Genomic DNA, 16,989 nt, shown 5'->3' on the forward strand with positions numbered 1-16,989 from the left:
GAACTCCACAGCCTGTCCCGTGGCTGTCACACCAGGGTGTCAGGGTACCGGCACTTTGTTTGCCTTCTTTCATTGAAGCAGCCACTTCCTAAATGCTGTGACCAGCTTCACCTTAGACATACCATAGAGTTAGGGGTGTGCCACTTTGCTTGCCTTCTTTCACTGATGCTGCCCTGTCTCAGGAGACTAAAATCAGCCCCGCCACCATCACACCCAAGTTTGGTGCCAAAGAATTGTGAGCTGAGGCCCTGCGTGGACTCGGCAGCTCATCACTGCTTCTGCGCTGTCTCACTATCCCCCGTCGCTCATTCCGATTCCTTAATCTGTGTTTGATGTTCAGGGTTTGTAGATTGTCATATGTATAATCGATTCGATTGTTTTTCTGGGTCTCTGTTGCAAGAGGGTTTGGCGGAACATTGTGACTAGCTTGCCCACTTGGCCCTGCCTCTTTAGTCCTTATCTTTAGTTAACATTTTTATTACAATCCAGAGACATTAATGACATTCACTATGCTGTGCGAACATGACCAGTCTCTGTCTCCAGAAATTTTTTATCACCGCAAATGGAACCCAGTGCCCCTTCAGGCACCACTCCTCATTTCTCCCTTCCCTCAGCCCCTGCCCACCACTCATACATTCTGATCTCTATGCATTTGCCTATGGAGCTCTGGTGGCACAGTGGTTAAGTGCTCGGCTGCTTGCCCAAAGGTGTTCATTTCAAACCCACCAGCTGTTCTGCTGGAGAAATGACCTGGCGATATGCTCCCATAAAGATCACACCCTAGAGAACGTGGGGCAGGTCTACTGTGTCCCATGGGGTCAGAATGAGTTGGAAACAACTCGAAGGCATCCAGTGGCTACAACAATGCATTTGCCTAGTTCAGACATTTCATATAAGTGGGATGCTATAGTATTTGTCCTTTTGAGTCTGACTTATTTCGCTTAGCATGTTTTCAAGGTTCATGATATTGTGGCATGTATCAGGAATTCACTTCTCTTTATAGATAAGTAATATTCCATTGTCTGGATAGACTATATTTTGTCTATCCATTCATTTGTTGGTTTCCAACGGTGGGTTGTTGCCACCGTTGGACTCTTGTGAATAATACTGCAGTGAACATTCATATACAGATATCTGTTTGAGTCCCTGATTTCATGTCCTCTGGGTCTGTAGCCAGGGGTGGAATTTCTGGGTCATATGGTGAGCAGCAATCTTGGTTGCTTTCTAAGAGCTTCCTGAATTTCAAGCAAAAAGTAGGCATCATTTGGCTCTGGGAAGCTTTGAGCATTTTTTTTTTTGTTTTTAATTAAGGCTCTATATTTGAATTTTATTGTATTTATAACTACCCCATCTTGGGGGTTGAGGTTGTTCAGTGGTAGACTTCTCGTCTTCCATGAGGAGACTCGGGTTCAATTTTCAGCCAATCCACCTCACACAGAGCCACGACTCACGTTGCTGTGATGCTGAACAGCTTTCAGCAGAGCTTCCAGACTAAGCCAGACTAGGAAGAAAGGCCTGGCAACGTACTTCCGAAAATCGGCCAATGAAAACCTATGAATCAAAGAATCCAATCTGAAACTGTTTATGGGAGTGGCTCAGGATCAGGCAGCGTTTCGTTCCAGTGTGCATGGGGTCATCACGAGCCAGGGGGCCGAGTCAGCAGCAGCGAACAGCAAACAACAACCACCCCATATTGGGTGTTACTTCACAAGGCTCAGGCACTGGTGTATAGAAATAAAAACAAAAAACCCAAACCTGTTGCCATGGAATCGATTCTGACTCATGGCAACTGCATGTGTACAGAGAAGAACTGTGCTCCATGGGGTTTTCTTGGTTGTCACCTGGACGGAAGTTGATCGCCAGGCCTTCCTCTGAGGTGCTGCTGGATGTGTTCAAACTGCAAACCTTTGTTAGTAGTCAGTGCAGATTGTTTGTGCCACCCAAGGATCAGGGGCACCGTAGGGTGAGGGAGTTCTCGTCCAAAAGCAGTGAGAGGCCACAAGCTCAACATTTCCTTTGACGTGAAGCCGTTGCTGATGCTACCCATAGCCCATTGCTGCTGGGTCAATTCTGACTCAAAGTGACAGTATAGGACAGAGTAGAAGTGTCCCAGAGAGTTTCCAAGAAGTATACTGCCACATGTTTATCCCGCGGAGGGGCTGGTGGGTTTGAACTTCTGACGTTTTGGTTAGCAGCCGAGAGTTTTAACCACTGCACCACCAGGGCTCCTTATAGCCTCTATGCTAGTTTCACTGAAATCAGGGCAGGACAGTCTGAAAGGTGCCTAATTACCCGGATACGGGATTTTACAGCTGGGACCAACCTCAGAGGTTCTCGGGTCCAGATTTCCTATCCTTGTAATTTAAAACAAACAAACAACGAAAGAAACTTGTGTCAGGATGAGAGGTGAAATTAGTCTTCCCCAAGGACCAGTGACTTAGGACTTTAACAAAGAGAGGCACTGAGGAAGGAGGAGCTGGAGCTGGTCTTGGGAGGCTGCCTCCGATTCGGAGGAGGACAGCCATTTTGTGCCTAATCCCGCAGGATGTAATTAAATTCGGAGGTGTCGGCAGCATGTGAAGAAGCAGGTCCCCCTGTCCTGACACCCAGACCCCTACCTCTGTTCAAGTTCAGGTTTGCACACATGCTCTGTTCCATGGTGGGGCCCCATGTTAGTGCTGCCTGAGAGGAGTGGGGGCTCTGATGGCCCAGGGGACCTTCTCTGAGGAACATGGTGTGCGTCCCCCAGGGAGAATGATCAGCTTGCAGAAGGGAAGAAAGAAGCCCAGCTTTGGAACTGTTTGAGGGAGTGGGGAGGTAAAGGTACCCCGTTCCAGGGTAGGACCCGTCCTCTTGGATTCCTGGGGAAGGTTGATGCACAGAGAGGGGGAGAACTGCCTCACTGGAGGTGGTGATGAGAGTGGAATCCAGGAGAACTTCCTTGAGGAGGGACTGTTTGTTCCCAGCTCTGAGGACAGGCAAGGCCTGCATGGGAGTGGGGGGAGGGCCTCCCACAGGAGCTCAAACCCAGCTCCTGGACGCTGACTCACCCAGCACCCCACTCTGGCTCTCAGCACCCTTCCCTCCCTGTGGCCCAGGACTAGACGTGATCCTGAGTTTCAGCGGCTCCAGTCAGACTGTGACAATAACAGCGTGGCCCCAGGAGCACTTTGGGGCGTCGTGCCGGTCGAGGGAGAGGCTCAGGGAGACTGAGAGGTGAGCACCAGGCAGGAGGTGGGGAATATCCGTGGCGGGCCTCCTGCTGCTGGTCCAGAGAGCAGACCTGGGTGGTGGGGTTACTCAGTGTCTCCCAAGTCCACAGGCTCTCCATGTCCACCTGACCCAGGGTCCTTTGGCCCCTCTTGGGTAGAGGGATCCCAGGATCCACAGGTCCTATTAGCACTGGGCCTTGCACATCGGCCTGGCTGCCCTGGGCAGTGTCCACCCACGTCCCTCACACTAAGAAGGCTGTGTGCTGTGCTCACCACAAGCTGCCGTCCACGTCTACTCCAGCGTGGGGTCCTGGCCAGCATTTCCCTGAGTGAGCCCTGAAGCACTTCCCCGGCCAAACCCTCAGTGCACAATTGGGAAACTGAGTCGAAGAGAAAGCCAGGGATAGCCCAGGACACGCAAGTGAGCACAGTCCAAAGGATGAGGAAGGCTCGGTCCCCCTAGGCCAGGGCTCAGCCCCTCTCATGTGGTTGGCTTTGAGAATGAGAGCTGCCAAGATGTGGGGAACTCTGCGTACCCCCTCTCGTTGTACATATAGGCTCGAGCATACACGAACACACACACACAGCGGCACACACTGACTTCACGTGAGGGGCCATGCAGGTCGGGTCAGAAGAGAAGAGGACACCAAGTAAGTGACCCAGTGGAAAGAAGAGAGAGGGTGGAGGTAGGTCCGCCTTGGGACAGGGGCCTCTGTTCTCCTAGCCACATGCCCACGACTCACAACATGGGCGGGAGGAGTTTCCGGATGAAGGGAGAGGGACCCCAAGGTTCCCAGGGGTCTCCCAGGGCCACCCATCTCCATGGCAACACAGAGTGGACAAGGCCTTGTCCTGCAGTGTGTGTTCTGGGTCCCTGGACCTAGGATGAGTTCTCCCACAGGGGAGGGGGCTAGAGGACAGAAGGCCTCAGTTGCCTCCTCTGTTCATTGGGGTGCATAGAGTGGGTGAGCCCCAAGATTCCAAGGCTCAGAGAAGTGTCTGCTGGACCCACTGTGCTCTGAAGTCCTAAGAATATGCTTTCTACTTCCTGGAATTGAATATTCCCCCAGGAAGAGCACTGGGGTTTGGGGACTGGGAATCTGGAGTCAGGCAGGGCAGGGGAGGGGAGGGAAGGGAAGGGCAGGAGAGGGAAGGGTAGTGCAGGGCAGGGCAGGGCAGGGCAGGGCAGAGCAGGGAAGAGCCGTGGACCATGAGGCCAAGTCCATTCCTTGGTGGAACCTCAGGGTCCTTCTGAGGAAATGGGGCCTTTGGCATGAATGTGGGCAGAATGCCTCATAAGTGAGCTGGACAGCCCAGGGCCTGTGGAGGCAAAGAGGGGGTAGGAAGTCCCCTGAGATACCCCACACTCCCCATGGACCTGCAGGTCCTGATCCTTCATCCCTGGGACCCAGGAGAGCTGCTGCCTCCAGGACACCTGAACACAAGTGAGTGTTTTGTGATCAGGTTACAAGCCTGGGGATACAGTGCTACTTTCGGCCACCAGGGGGTGGCAGCCTCTCAAGCCAGTGGTGCTTCCCGGGGCCCAGGAGAGCTACTGCCTCCAGGACAGCTGAACACAGGTGGGGGATGTGAGGTTTCTTTCCTGGGGCTGCAGCACTAGCACATGGTGGAGGGGAGAGGGACAAGAGCATGAAGACAGATACATGGAGAGAAAAGAGCATATTCCATAGAGAAAATAAAGCAGGGTACAACCAGTGAGAGAGGGCTGGGCCACTGGATGTGGGTCCAGAGGCCTCACTGAGGTGACATTTATGTGTGAGCAAAATGAAAGGAGGGGCAGCCCTGCCCGAGTCAGGGGAAAGTGTGCCAAGGAGAAGGCACGGCTGGTGCAGAGACTGGGAGGCAGATTGAGTTTGCCCAGAGAGGGGGTTGGAAAGCTGCCATAGTGGCTGGAGGGAGCTGGGGAGGAGAGGAAAGAAGGAGGAGGGCAGGTCCAGGTCCCAGGACCTGGTGGGCTGGAGGAGCTGTCTCCTCCTCTGTGACAACATCACCCCAAATCTTAGCAGCTCACAAAAACCATCTGATAATCTAGCAGGTTCTGTGGACCAGGAATACAGTGCGGCTTAGCTGGCGACTCTGCCCCACATTCTCTCAGGAGGCTGGGGCTGTGGTCTCAGCTGAAGCTGGACTGGGGAGGATCCGCTCCCTGCTCACTCTGTGTTGTGGGCAGGAGTCTTTCCTGTGAACTGCAGGACTGGGGTCCCAGTTCCTCTCTGTTGATGAGGGTACTTTGGGTCATTGTCCCATGGGCATCATAGGGCACTCCCTACCTCACAGCTGCTTTCCAGGGGAAAGAGTGGGCCATGACAGAGAGTGAGAAAGAGAGAGAAGAGAGAGCGAGATGGCAGAAAGCCATCAAGCAGCAGAGAGCTAGGAGGCGTTGTCCCTAATGGGGTCACTAGGAGTTGAAATTGTACCAAGACACCTTACAGCCACAACTACATTCTGAAGAAGTGAGTCCCTGAGTCCAGCCTACACTAGGGAAGGGGGTCGCACAGGAGGTTGGGACCTGGAAGAAGGATTGTTGGGGGCCATTGTGCCGGCTGCTCACCCCCTAGTCCCTGAGGAGGCACTGGGTCAGATTCTAAATAATGGAAGTTATTGGAGGCTTTTATGCAGAGGGTAGCAATGTGTGATGTTTGCTTAATTCCAACCCCTGCTGGGGCAGACAGGGAAACCAGGCCAGGAGGCGAAGTGACTTTCCCAGGCTCACACCACCAGAACCCAGCTCTGTCTTGAGGTGTACGCCATGCTGCTTCCCAGCCCTGCTTGGAATTCTCCTGTCTCTGAGTTTGTGCCTTAGCTATACGTGATATCAGCTCACGGGTTTATAGGTGTCATCTCACTTCTACCTGCTGACTTCCCTAGGAAGAAGATGCTAGAATGATCCCCATTGTGGGATGGGGAGACTGAGGAGGCTCTGAGAAGCACAAAGATTTGTTCAGGGTCACAAACTTGTTAAGAGGGACAAGCTGTGTCTGAACCCTGCTGTATCTGCTCACAGCTGGGGTCCTGGGTGCAACCAGGCCTACCCTAGGTTGTGTGGGGGGCTGTGTTGGTGTCACTGTGTACAGTTACGAAGATGGCATGGGGAGAGGTGAGCATTCAGCATCCCAGAAGGAATTTTGGGAAGGTCTTTTTTTTTTTTTTTTTATCTGAGTTTGGGCCCTGGTCAGGAGACCCAGGATATGACCTCACTTCCTTGGTGATGGACTACACAGAATTTGGAACCCTGGTAACCAGGCACCCACATTCTAGGGACCGCCCCTCCCTAGCTCACTTGAGTGGAGACACTCGAATGAGGAACATGTTTTCTCGTTGTTGCTCGCGTTGCCTTGTATCGAACCTTGAGAAATCCAGGAGTTCGACCCTTTCACGGAGGCTGAGACATGGTCTCATCCCCCATCCCCGAAGGCTCTGGCCATTTACCAGAAAGAAGCCAAAGGTAACACAGGGTGGCCCAGGGTGCCAATCCAGGCCAGGCCACCACTGTGATCCCACCTGGGGAGCCCTGCACTGACCGGGAATAGGGTGGTGGGTGGGACTAGTCCATCAGGTTCGGTGCCTTGGAGACGGGGGGCTGGGGGTGGCACAGGTGGAGACCTGCTTCATGTCCCTGTCCCAAACAGCCTGATCACATAGGATGTTGGGACCTATGTCTCTACAGGGGTCATAGTTCCCAGAAGGACTTTGGGGAGGGGTGGTCGGGGGGCCACAGGCTGAGTCGGCACACTTCCCTGGGCCTTCCTCCGGCTGGATCTTCCTGTATGTGGTGTGGACAGGGAACTAGGGGCTCTTTGAAGGTCCAGGGGGTAGAAGGGCCTGAAGGAGCAGAGAGAGAAGGAGGAGGCTTGGAGAGGCCATGAATGCATGCTGGACCACTGCTGGGCACTGTCTCTGCAGGAGCCCCCACAGGAGATCCAGGAGGAGAAGGAGGATGGCCTCGTCTACTCCATCGACCTGAAGAAAGGGAGCAGGAAGGGCTGGCGCAGGTTTTGGGTGAGTGTGTTTGGGGGCGGGGTCCCCACCCAGTGGCCTGAGATGGCCAGAGAGGACACAGGGACCAGACACTACTTCCAGATCCCTAGCTCCCTCCTAGGGCTGTCTCTCAAGGGCCAGGGTTCCCTCCCAAATGAATCCGCCAGATTCCTTCCCTTATGCCCCCGCCTCCGGCCACCGACTTCTCTGTCTGGCGAAGTACAGTCACTTTTTCCCTACTTGTAGGAATGTCAGAATTGAGGCTTTTCTACTGTTTTCACTGCACATGAGGCCAGGCATCTTTTTGCATGTTGTTCCTGTTTCAGGGTTTCACTGTCAGCCCCAGGGCCCGGCAGTAGTCGCCTGGACTGTCCTTCCACACCTTCTCCCAGCCTCACACATCCTCATGGTTAGCAGGCTGCATTTACTGAAAAGCACGGGGCTCAGGCTGTGAGGCACATTTTTCTGCAACCTGCAATCTCAGGGAACACATCACCATGACCCCTCCAGGTCAGGAGCTGTGTCCTGACTCAGCTGCAGAATGTTCCAGAAGGGAGGCCGGTTCCCACAGTGACTGAGACTTTCATGGCTGCTGGCCCTGGACTGATCCCCTCTGCTGCCCTTTCAGCAGGGCTGCAGGAACCTCATGTGTGTCCTCATACACTGACCCACAGCAGGGCTGCAGGAACCTCACGTGTGTGATCATACACTGACCCACAGCAGGGCTGCAGGAACCTCACGTGTGTCCTCATACACTGACCCACAGCGGGGCTGCAGGAACCTCATGTGTGTCCTCATACACTGACCCACAGCAGGGCTGCAGGAACCTCACGTGTGTCCTCATACACTGACCCTCCCAGGACAGACTCCCAGGGGCGGCATGCTGGGGCCAAGGATGTACCCGTTCCAACTGGAGATCCCTAGAGCCAGACTCCCCATAAACGCTGTGACAGTCAGGTGGTCCAGCAGTCTATGACCCTGCCTGTGTCCCTGCATCCAGCCTGTTCCATTTTTGCCAACTGCTGTCACATTGGCCACTGCAACTGCGGGGTGGCTTTGAGGGGCTGTTGGCCCTGAGAAGCTGAGCCAGCTTTTAGCCCTTTCGTGGTCATTCACATTTGCCCTCCCTGAGGCATCTGTTCAGATCCTTGGTCCTGTGGGGGCCTTAATCCCACCCCAGAGATATCCAGGCATCCACCTTTCGCTGGATCTGGGACCACCATAGCTTTAGCTCCTCAAAACCCCCTTTAATGTACAGAAAGGAAAATCCCTGTCTTGCTTTGCATTCAGTGGGGGTCTCATGGGTGTGTCTGCTCTGGGCACTGTCTCCAGCTGGGGAGGGAGTGAGCTTGCACCAGACCTTCCCCTCCGAGTCAGAAGCAGAGCAGGGCTCATGCTGCACACGGGGAACATCACGGAGCCTTAGCGTCAGAAGATTCTGGGCTCCTATCTGTGCCTTTGAACACACTGGACATCGCTAAGCTGTTTTTTCTCACCTCTACAACAGGGTGTTTAGTGAGGACTCACAAGGATACTGCTCTTGATACCAGACCCAACCAAACTTGTTGCCATCGAGTCCATGCTGACTCATAGGGACCCTATACGAAATAGTAGAAGCACCCCATGGGGTTTCCAAGGAGTGGCTGGTGGAGTCAAACTGCTGATCTTTTGCTTAGCAGCCAAGCTCTTAAGAGCTGATGTGCCACTAAGGCTCCACTCTTACTAGAGGGAGGTAATGTTATGAAGAAAACGACTTGAGGCTTCTAATATGTGTAATAATCCCTACTTCCTGTTTCCTGTTGGGGACACTTGTGTCCCACCTCCTGCCACAAGTCACAGAGATGTGGCACTCCAAACCAACTGGTGGTTCCTGGGGTGCCTCTCACATTATACCCCTCGTCTGTCTCACCCCAGTGTACCTGTGGGTCGGACCAGGACCTGATTGAGACCCGCGTGGTGAGAATCGTCAAGGCTGGCTCGCCGGAGAAGCTGGGGGAGCACCTGGTGCCCGCCTTCATGGAGGGTGACTTGTCCTACATCAACTTCTTTCTGGGACATTACAGAACCTTCGCCACCACCCAGCAGGTCCTGGATCTGTTGTTCCATGGGTGAGCACCCCTCCCTCCACAGACCCGTGGGAAGTCAACCCCTACCAGCTATGAGTCTGGGGAAAGTCACTCACGTCTCTGTGCCTCAGAGTGCTCCTCTGAAAAGTGTGCTGGTAGAACATCAGCCTGCTTGACCTTACTGTCAGAACCACATGGTAGAAGCCATGGCAACTATGTACCCAGAGCCCCACCAAAGCCAAACTTATTGCCATGGAGTCAATTCTGACTCTTACCAAACTTAGAAAACAGAGTAGACCTGCCCCTTAGGGTTTCCAAGGAGCAGCTGGATTCAAACTGTTCAGCTTTTGGTTAGCAGCCAAGCTCTTTAAGCAGTGTGCCACTAGAGACCAACCCCTGGAGCCCAGCTCTAGGGAAAAGGCTGCTGGAGGGGCTGGGATGTTCACATTTATTGTTTTTCTCATTTAAGAAGAAGCTGTCTGCCTCACCCCTCACTGAGTGCAGGCCCTTCAGCAAACCTGTTTCCATTAGAAAAGGGGGAATTGAGATTCCATCTAGTGGTGTTTCTTTTTGGTGTAGCCTGAACAAGAATCCCTGGTGTCTGACAGAGGGGCCCCAGGACAATCAGATGCTGGTTAAGGTCCTGCTTAGGTTCATTCACTCAACAATTATCTATGAAGCCCTACTTTTGCAGACAGTGTTCTAGACACTCAGCATCATTCAGTGAACAAAGCAGAGAGGGACTGTGCCCTCTTAGGCCTCTGTCCTAGTCAGGAGGCAGACAGAAACACTAGACATGGGAAGCAGGTTGTATTCACAGTGCATTAGATGTGATACCCTTGTGCCTCCTCTAGGTATGGATACAATTGCCCCCATTCAGCCAGGGATGGTGGACCCCAGGACCAGCAGAAAGAGTAAGTGGACATTGCATGGAGAAAGAGGGTCTTGTGTCTCCAGGGAAGACTGGGATTTTAAGAGACCTGTGTCAAGACTGGGGCTGGGAATGCCCTGATTCTCACACATCTTGATCCCTATGGAGAAATGAGTTCAGTGGCAATACGTGTAGGAGCAAATCAGTCCCACAGAGCTGGGGGTGGAGCCTGGGCACACTGGAAAGCAGAGGGGAGGCAAGGGGCCCAGTGTGGGCCCTAGGGAGACCCTTTCCCTTCTCCCTCCCCCTCACCATAATCTACTTCCAGCTCTGGTTGTTCCCTCCCCGTTTGGAGCCTGATCAGGAGGTAGGGGAGAAACCGGCCCCACAATGCTGTATGCCTGTCAGAGGGGCTCAGATGCATGTGGGATCCCTGTCCCTGGGAGAACAGTGACTGTGGGCGAGGAGACCCTCATGTGCATACAGAGGACCAGGCAAAAGGCTGGTGTCCACTGTCCAGGAGGAGAGGGCCTCAGGATCTGGGGAGGCTGGGACAGGGGACAGACTCTGTATCCTCAGTCTCTGAGATTCCTGGAGCACTACAGTGTGCCAGGCTGTGAGGAGAACACAGGGACACACTGCTTCCTGCCCTCAGGGGTTTACTGTCCATTGGGGAGGGAGCCAGGGAAAGGACAGGGAGATAATTCAGGCTTCGAGAGGTGAGAGAGTTGGTCACACCATTCATAGGGATGTCTCTGTGACCAAGGCTCTACGCTATCCCCCTGCTCAGTGACCAGGCCTGACACTGCCAGGATAGCCAGAGGGCGTGGTGCAGACTGGGGCTGGGGTTTGGAAGGACAGGGACAGACAGAAGAAGCCAGACTCTTACATGGGTGCCATGGGATGGCAGTGTAGTGGGAAAGGCCAGGCCTCTGATCCTGTTCTTCACCATCCATCCCCAGCGCCATCTCTTTCATCCTGAAAACCTGGATGGATGAATACCCAGAAGACTTTGACCAGCCCCCACACTTCTCCTGCCTGAAGCTCCTGGTGGAGTACGTGCAGGTGAACATGCCGGACTCAGACCTGGAGCGCCATGCCCATCTTCTCTGTGCCCAGCTGGATCCTCTGGAGCCCAGTGATGCAGAGCCAGAGGGTGAGGAAAACTGGGTATGCCTGCATGTGAGCTTGTGAGGGGACATGGGGCTGGCCCCACAGGGTGGCCTCACAGAGGTAGGGTTGGGCCTATGTTCAGAGTGATCTCAGACCCTCCTCTGGTGGACCTCAGTCTTGGAAGAGTTTCTGGGGTGGAAATCTGGACCCTGGTCTTCTCTTCAAGGTTGTGGGATGCTTTCTATCATGGGAAAGGCAGGAGGAAAGGGAGCCATGTTGTTGAATGTTTCTCCTGTTGTACCTCTCCCGTCAGGGCCGGCACTGGGTCTAAAAGCAGCTCAGGACCTAGGGCCTCATCCAGAATCTACTCTAGGACGACCTTCTGCTCCAACACCAACACTGGAGTTCGACAGAACATCAGGTCTTCCATCACCAGATCTGTCAGCAGAGAGAGAACGTGTTGGAGGGCTGGGTTGTTTTCCTGGGTCACCTCTAGGAGAGAATCGAGAACCATCTTCTGAGCTAGATTCTACTCCTGAACCATCACAGGAGGTGCACAGAAGACCAGATCGTCCACCACCACCTCCCACACCAGACGGAGAGTCTTCTGGACGGCTGAGTCGTCTTCCTGGGACAACTCCAGAAGCAGCTCGTGCACCAACACTGGGGCTCAGTGTAGCCACAGGTCCGCCATCTCCAACTCTGGCTCAGCCACCAGGTGAAGAGCTTGTTGGAAAGCCATCTTCTTATCCTGGGCCATCTAGAAAATTGGCTCAAGGATCACCTGATTGTGCACCAACGCCGAGGTTCAAAGTAGAACAAGGGCCTCCAGATCCGATTCTGGCTCTGGGTCCAGATGGAGAGCCTGCTGGGAAGTTGGCTGCTTCTCCTGAGCCACCTCCAGAATTTGGTCGTGGACCACAGGCTGATGGTGGTACTGCACCTGCAACAATACCAAAGCTCTGCGTATGTACAGGTCTTCCATCGCCAGCTCTGTTTCAGATGCTAGATGAAGAGCCCATTGGAACGTCAGGTTCTGTTCCTGAACCACCTCCAGAAGCGGATCCTGGGACACCAAGTGTTGTGGGTCCTCCTTCTGTACCAGCACCAGGGCTCCATGTAGTGCTAGCTCCTCCATCTCCAGTTCTGGCCCAGGCACCAGATGAAGAGCCTATGGGGAAGGCAGGTACTAATCCAGAACTGCCTCTGGAACTTGAGTCTCAACCACTAGGTGTTGTGGGGCCTACTCCCTCATCACCACCGGGTCGTCATGCAGCCGCAGGTCCTCCATGTACAACTCTGTCCCAGGCACCAGAGGAAGGGCCTATGAGAAAGCTCGATCCTTATTCTAGGCCACCTACAGAACTCGATCCCAGAACACTGGCCGATGTCCATCCCATTCCTTCAGAAAGAGCAAACTTCGATGAAGCCCCATGTCCTCCATCTCCGGTTCTGGCCCAGGCACCAGATGAAGAACCTACCGGGAAGCCAGATGCTATTCCAGAACCTCCTCTGGAACTTGAGTCTCGACCACTAAGTGTTGTGGGTCCTACTCCTTCATCACCACCGGGTCCTCATGTAGTCCCAGGTGCTCCATATACAACTCTGTCCCAGGAACCAGAGGAAGGGCCTATGAGAAAGCTCGATCCTTATTCTAGTCCACCTACAGAACTCGATCCCGGAACACCGGCCGATGTCGATCCCATTCCTTCAGAAAGAGCAAACTTCGATGAAGCCCCAAGTTCTCCATCTTCAGCTCTGGCTCAGGCTCCAGAGGAAGAATCTGCTGGGATGTCAGACTCTTATCCCGTGCCATCTCCAGAACGTGTGCCAGGGCCACCCGCTGATATGGAGCCTGTTCACGCAGCCACACCTGGGCTCTGTGTAGCCCCAGGTCCTCCATCTACAGCTCTGGCCCAGGCACCAGATGAAGGGCCTGCTGGAAAGCTCCATTGCTATCCTGAGTCCCCTCCAGAACAAGCTTCCAGACCACCAAGTGATGTCAGTTCTATTCCGACAGCAACAGCAGACCTAGATGTCATCCCATGTCCCTTGACTCCAGCTGTGGCCCAGGCTCCAGACAAAGAGCCTGTGGGAAACTCGGATTCTTATCCTGGGCCACCTCCTGAACTCAGCCGTGGACCAAAAGCTGATTGCGATATTAAGCCTGCAGCAGTATTGGAGCTCAGTGTACCCACAGATCCTCCTTCTCCAGCTCCGGTCCAGGCCCTGGACGAAGGTCCTATTGCAAAAGCAGATTTTAACCCTGAACCACGTTTAGACCTGGATCCCGGACCACCAGGTGTTGTGGGTCCTACTCCTACATCAGCACCTGGGCCTCGTGTAGCCCCAGGTCCTCCGCATACAGCTCTGTCCCATGCACCAGAGGAAGAGCCTATTGGAAAGCTGAATTCTTCTGCTGGGCCACCTCCGGAACTGAATCCCGGACTACCGGTGGATGTTGATTCTATTCCTTCAGGAACAGCAGACGTTGATACAGCTCTAGGTTGTCCATGTCTAGTTCTAGCTCAGGCTCCTGAGGAAGAGTCTGCTGGAAGGTGGAATCCTTATCCTGGGCCTCCCCCAGAACCAGCTGCAGGACCTCCTGCACGTATTGATCCTGCTCCGGCAGCCACACTGGGGCTCACTGTAGCCCTGGGTCCTCCTTCTACTGCTCTGGCCCCGGTACCAGAGTGCAAGCAAGTCGCCACACCTACTCCACAACAGCTCCTCAGCCCCAGCCAGGGAGCTTCAGCTTCACAAGGAGATCCTTTCTTACCTTTAGCTGCGTGGGTGTTTGTGTGGTTTATTTGTTGTACTGTTACAACTCACATTATACATTATAGTTTTTACTATTTTAACTGGTAGATTTCTCATGAAATAAAGTTTCGTTTTTCTAGTTTTAGCGGGTGTGATATAGTGGCTTTATGTACCCCACAATCCTATTCAACCATCAACAGTACCTACTTCAGAGCACTGTCATCACCACAAACAGAAACCCTGGACCTGTTAGGCAGTCCTCCTTGTACCCTGCCCTGTGCCCATGGCAGTCAGTGATTGGCTCTCAGTGCCTATGGATTTCCCTGCCTTGAATTTTTTATCTAAATGGAAACACGTGGCCTTTTGTACCTTGCTTCTTAGCTTCATGTGTTTGAGGTCCATTCCCATTGCAGCACACGTCAGTTTCTCACTCTTTCTAAGGCTCAGTGGTATTCCATTGTGTGGATGGACCACACTTTTTTCACCAGTCCTCTGTTGATGGACATATGGGTTGGTTCCACTATGGACTGATGGGAGCAGTAGAGCTGCTGTGGGCCTTTCGTGGACAGGCATTTGTATGAGTGCCCGTCTACAGGAGAAACCTCTGGGGTGGGAAAAGAGGAGGTGGGAACAGTGAGGACACAGTCCAGTTGTGGGGGGTGAGAGGTGGGAGGGATGAAGAGGCAGACAAGCTGTGGGGGCTGAGGAGCTAGAAGAGGTCTGGAGAACTCCCAGATGTGGCTACCAAGGAGTCAGGAGGGGTCCAGGTGAGCAGTGGTGTGGTGAGTGAGGAGGTGGGAGGGGTCAGACCCTGTATGGGATGTGAGAGAATGGGAGGGGCCAGTAGATCAGCAGCAGGTGTGGTAATGAGGTGTGAGGGGTCAGGATGTGGTAAAGTAATGATGGGTGAAGAGGGTGTAGGAGGAGGAGGGATGGCCCACAAAAGACACAGGTGTGGTAATGAGGTGTGAGGGGTCAGTGAGTGCACAGGCGTGTCAATGCGGAAGAAGTAGAGTGTCAGGACTAAGGTTGGAAGTGGGTCAGTAGAAGGCATAGGTGTAGGGAGTGAGGAGGTGGGAAGGGTGAGTTCAAGTCCAGGTGTGGTTGCTGAGGTGGAAGCATTGAGGAGGCAGCAAATGTCTGCAGAGGAAGGAGGCAGAAAGTGTCAGTAGAAGTCACAGGTGTGGTCAGGTAGGAATTGGGAAGGCCCATGAGGCAGCCCAGGTGTGGGGAGTGAGAGGCATGAAGGCCAGGAGCCAGAACAGGTATGAGGAAAGAAGAGGTGTGAGGGGCTAGGAGGAAGCACAGGTTTGGGGAGCAGGGACGTATGAGGGGACAGGAGGCATCCCAGGTGTGAGACTGAGGAGGTGTGAGGGGTCTGAAGGCAGGCCAGGTGTGAGGACTGAGAAGGTGTGAGGGGCCAGGAGGCAGCCCAGGTGTGGCCAGTGAGGAGGTGGGTAGGACTAGGAGGCACCCCAGGTATGGAAATAGGGAGACGCCATGATAAACCTCAGGGGTGAGAAATGAGGAGGTGGGAGGCACAGGTGTTAAGTGGACGCACAGTTGTGAAGAGTGAGATGGAGGAGAAACACACCCAGCTTTGAGTAATAAGGTGGGTGGGTCAGGAGGTACTCAGTCCTGGGAAGTGAGGAGGATGTGTGAGTTAAGTGGGAGAGCCCAGGAGGAGGCTCAGGTGTGGGTAGTGTGTAGGAAGACGGGCTCAAGAGGCACAGGTGCAGGGCCTAATGAGGTGGGAGGGTGCATGTGTTTGCCCAGGTAAGGGTAATGAAGAGGTTGGAGGGGTCAAGAGGTGGTCAGGGTGTTGGGAGTGAGAAGGTGGGAGGCATGAGAAGACGATGGCACTTGGGAAGTGAGGACGTGGGAAGGTTTTTCCTGTGCGGGCTGTGAGATGGTGGGGAGTGTTGGAGAAGGCCTAGAATTGGGCAATTTTGAGCATTCAGGGGCCAATGTTAGGAACTGAGGAAGAAGGAGGGTCAGGAAAGGAGTTGGGCTGGGTGAGGAGAAGGCACAGTAGAGAAAAGTAAGCCTGTGGGCGGGGCCAGGATATCACAAAGTGTGGGTAATGAGGGGTGGGAAGGCTTAGGGAGCAGCCCAGTTTGGGTCAGTGAGGATGTGTGTGGGGTCAGAAGCCCAAGCACGTGAAGAGAGAAAGTCTGAAGGGTCCAGATGCTGCTCAAGAAGGGGAACTGAGCATGTGGGAGCGGCCAGGTTTCAGCCCAGGTTTATGGGGAGGAAATGGGAGTGGCCTGGAGGATGCCCAGGGCTCAGGAATGAGGAGGTGGGCGGGGTGAGAAGGTAGTGGCCAGGAGAGCCCAGGTGTGGGTGCTGAGGAGTGTGGCAGGGTCATGAGGGTCCCCACCTGTGTTAGAGAGAGGAGGTGAGACGGGTCAGGTGAAGGCAGAGCCTCTGTGAATGAGGTAGGAGGGCTCAGGAGAAGGCCCAGGTGAGGCCAAGAACACATGGGAAGGCCCAGGAGGTAGCCCAGGTATGGAGAATGCGGAGGTCCAAGGCGTCAGGAAGCAGCCCTGGTGTGGGTACACGGCAGGTAAAACGGTGGAAACAGCCCTTTGTGGGAAGAGAGGAGGGGGACCAGCAGAAGAACCCCCAGATATAAGTGATTAGGACATTAGAGGGGTTAGGAGCAGAGCTTCTGCCTGGTTTGTTCTGGTTGGAATCCCCGCTGAGAATTTGCATTGCTAACAAGTTCCCAGGAGACCCTAATGTTGCTGGTTAGGGACCAATTCTGAAAAGCAGTAGTAGGGCAGTGGGTCTCAAAATTTATTCTATATGAGAATCACCTGGGGGTGTTGTTAATTGGTAGATTCTGATTCAGTATATCTGGGGTGGAACTGAAACTTCTCAGCAGGGGTTTAAGTGGAAAAAAGGGATCTGAAGACCTGGTCAAGAGTCAGCCTGGCAGGAGATGCTGGAACCCAAGGAAGCTCAG

The 16,989-nt window shown here is 53.9% G+C and overlaps 1 protein-coding gene across 1 annotated transcript in view; it reads left to right on the forward strand.

The window, feature by feature from the left end:
* The window catches only part of LOC126073997 (cell surface glycoprotein 1-like), a 53,315-nt gene extending 41,981 nt beyond the window's left edge, over window positions 1-11,334 (forward strand). Inside the window, exons 12-15 of the mRNA XM_049881340.1 lie at window positions 3,099-3,186; window positions 9,126-9,319; window positions 10,132-10,191; window positions 11,268-11,334. Of these exons, the coding sequence (XP_049737297.1) occupies window positions 3,099-3,186; window positions 9,126-9,319; window positions 10,132-10,191; window positions 11,268-11,334 (409 nt within the window). The remainder of the gene's footprint in view (window positions 1-3,098; window positions 3,187-9,125; window positions 9,320-10,131; window positions 10,192-11,267) is intronic.
* The last annotated feature ends 5,655 nt before the right edge of the window (window positions 11,335-16,989 follow it).

The sequence above is a fragment of the Elephas maximus genome, chromosome 3 (genome assembly GCF_024166365.1).
Source record: "Elephas maximus indicus isolate mEleMax1 chromosome 3, mEleMax1 primary haplotype, whole genome shotgun sequence".
Classification (NCBI taxonomy): Eukaryota; Metazoa; Chordata; class Mammalia; order Proboscidea; family Elephantidae; genus Elephas; species Elephas maximus.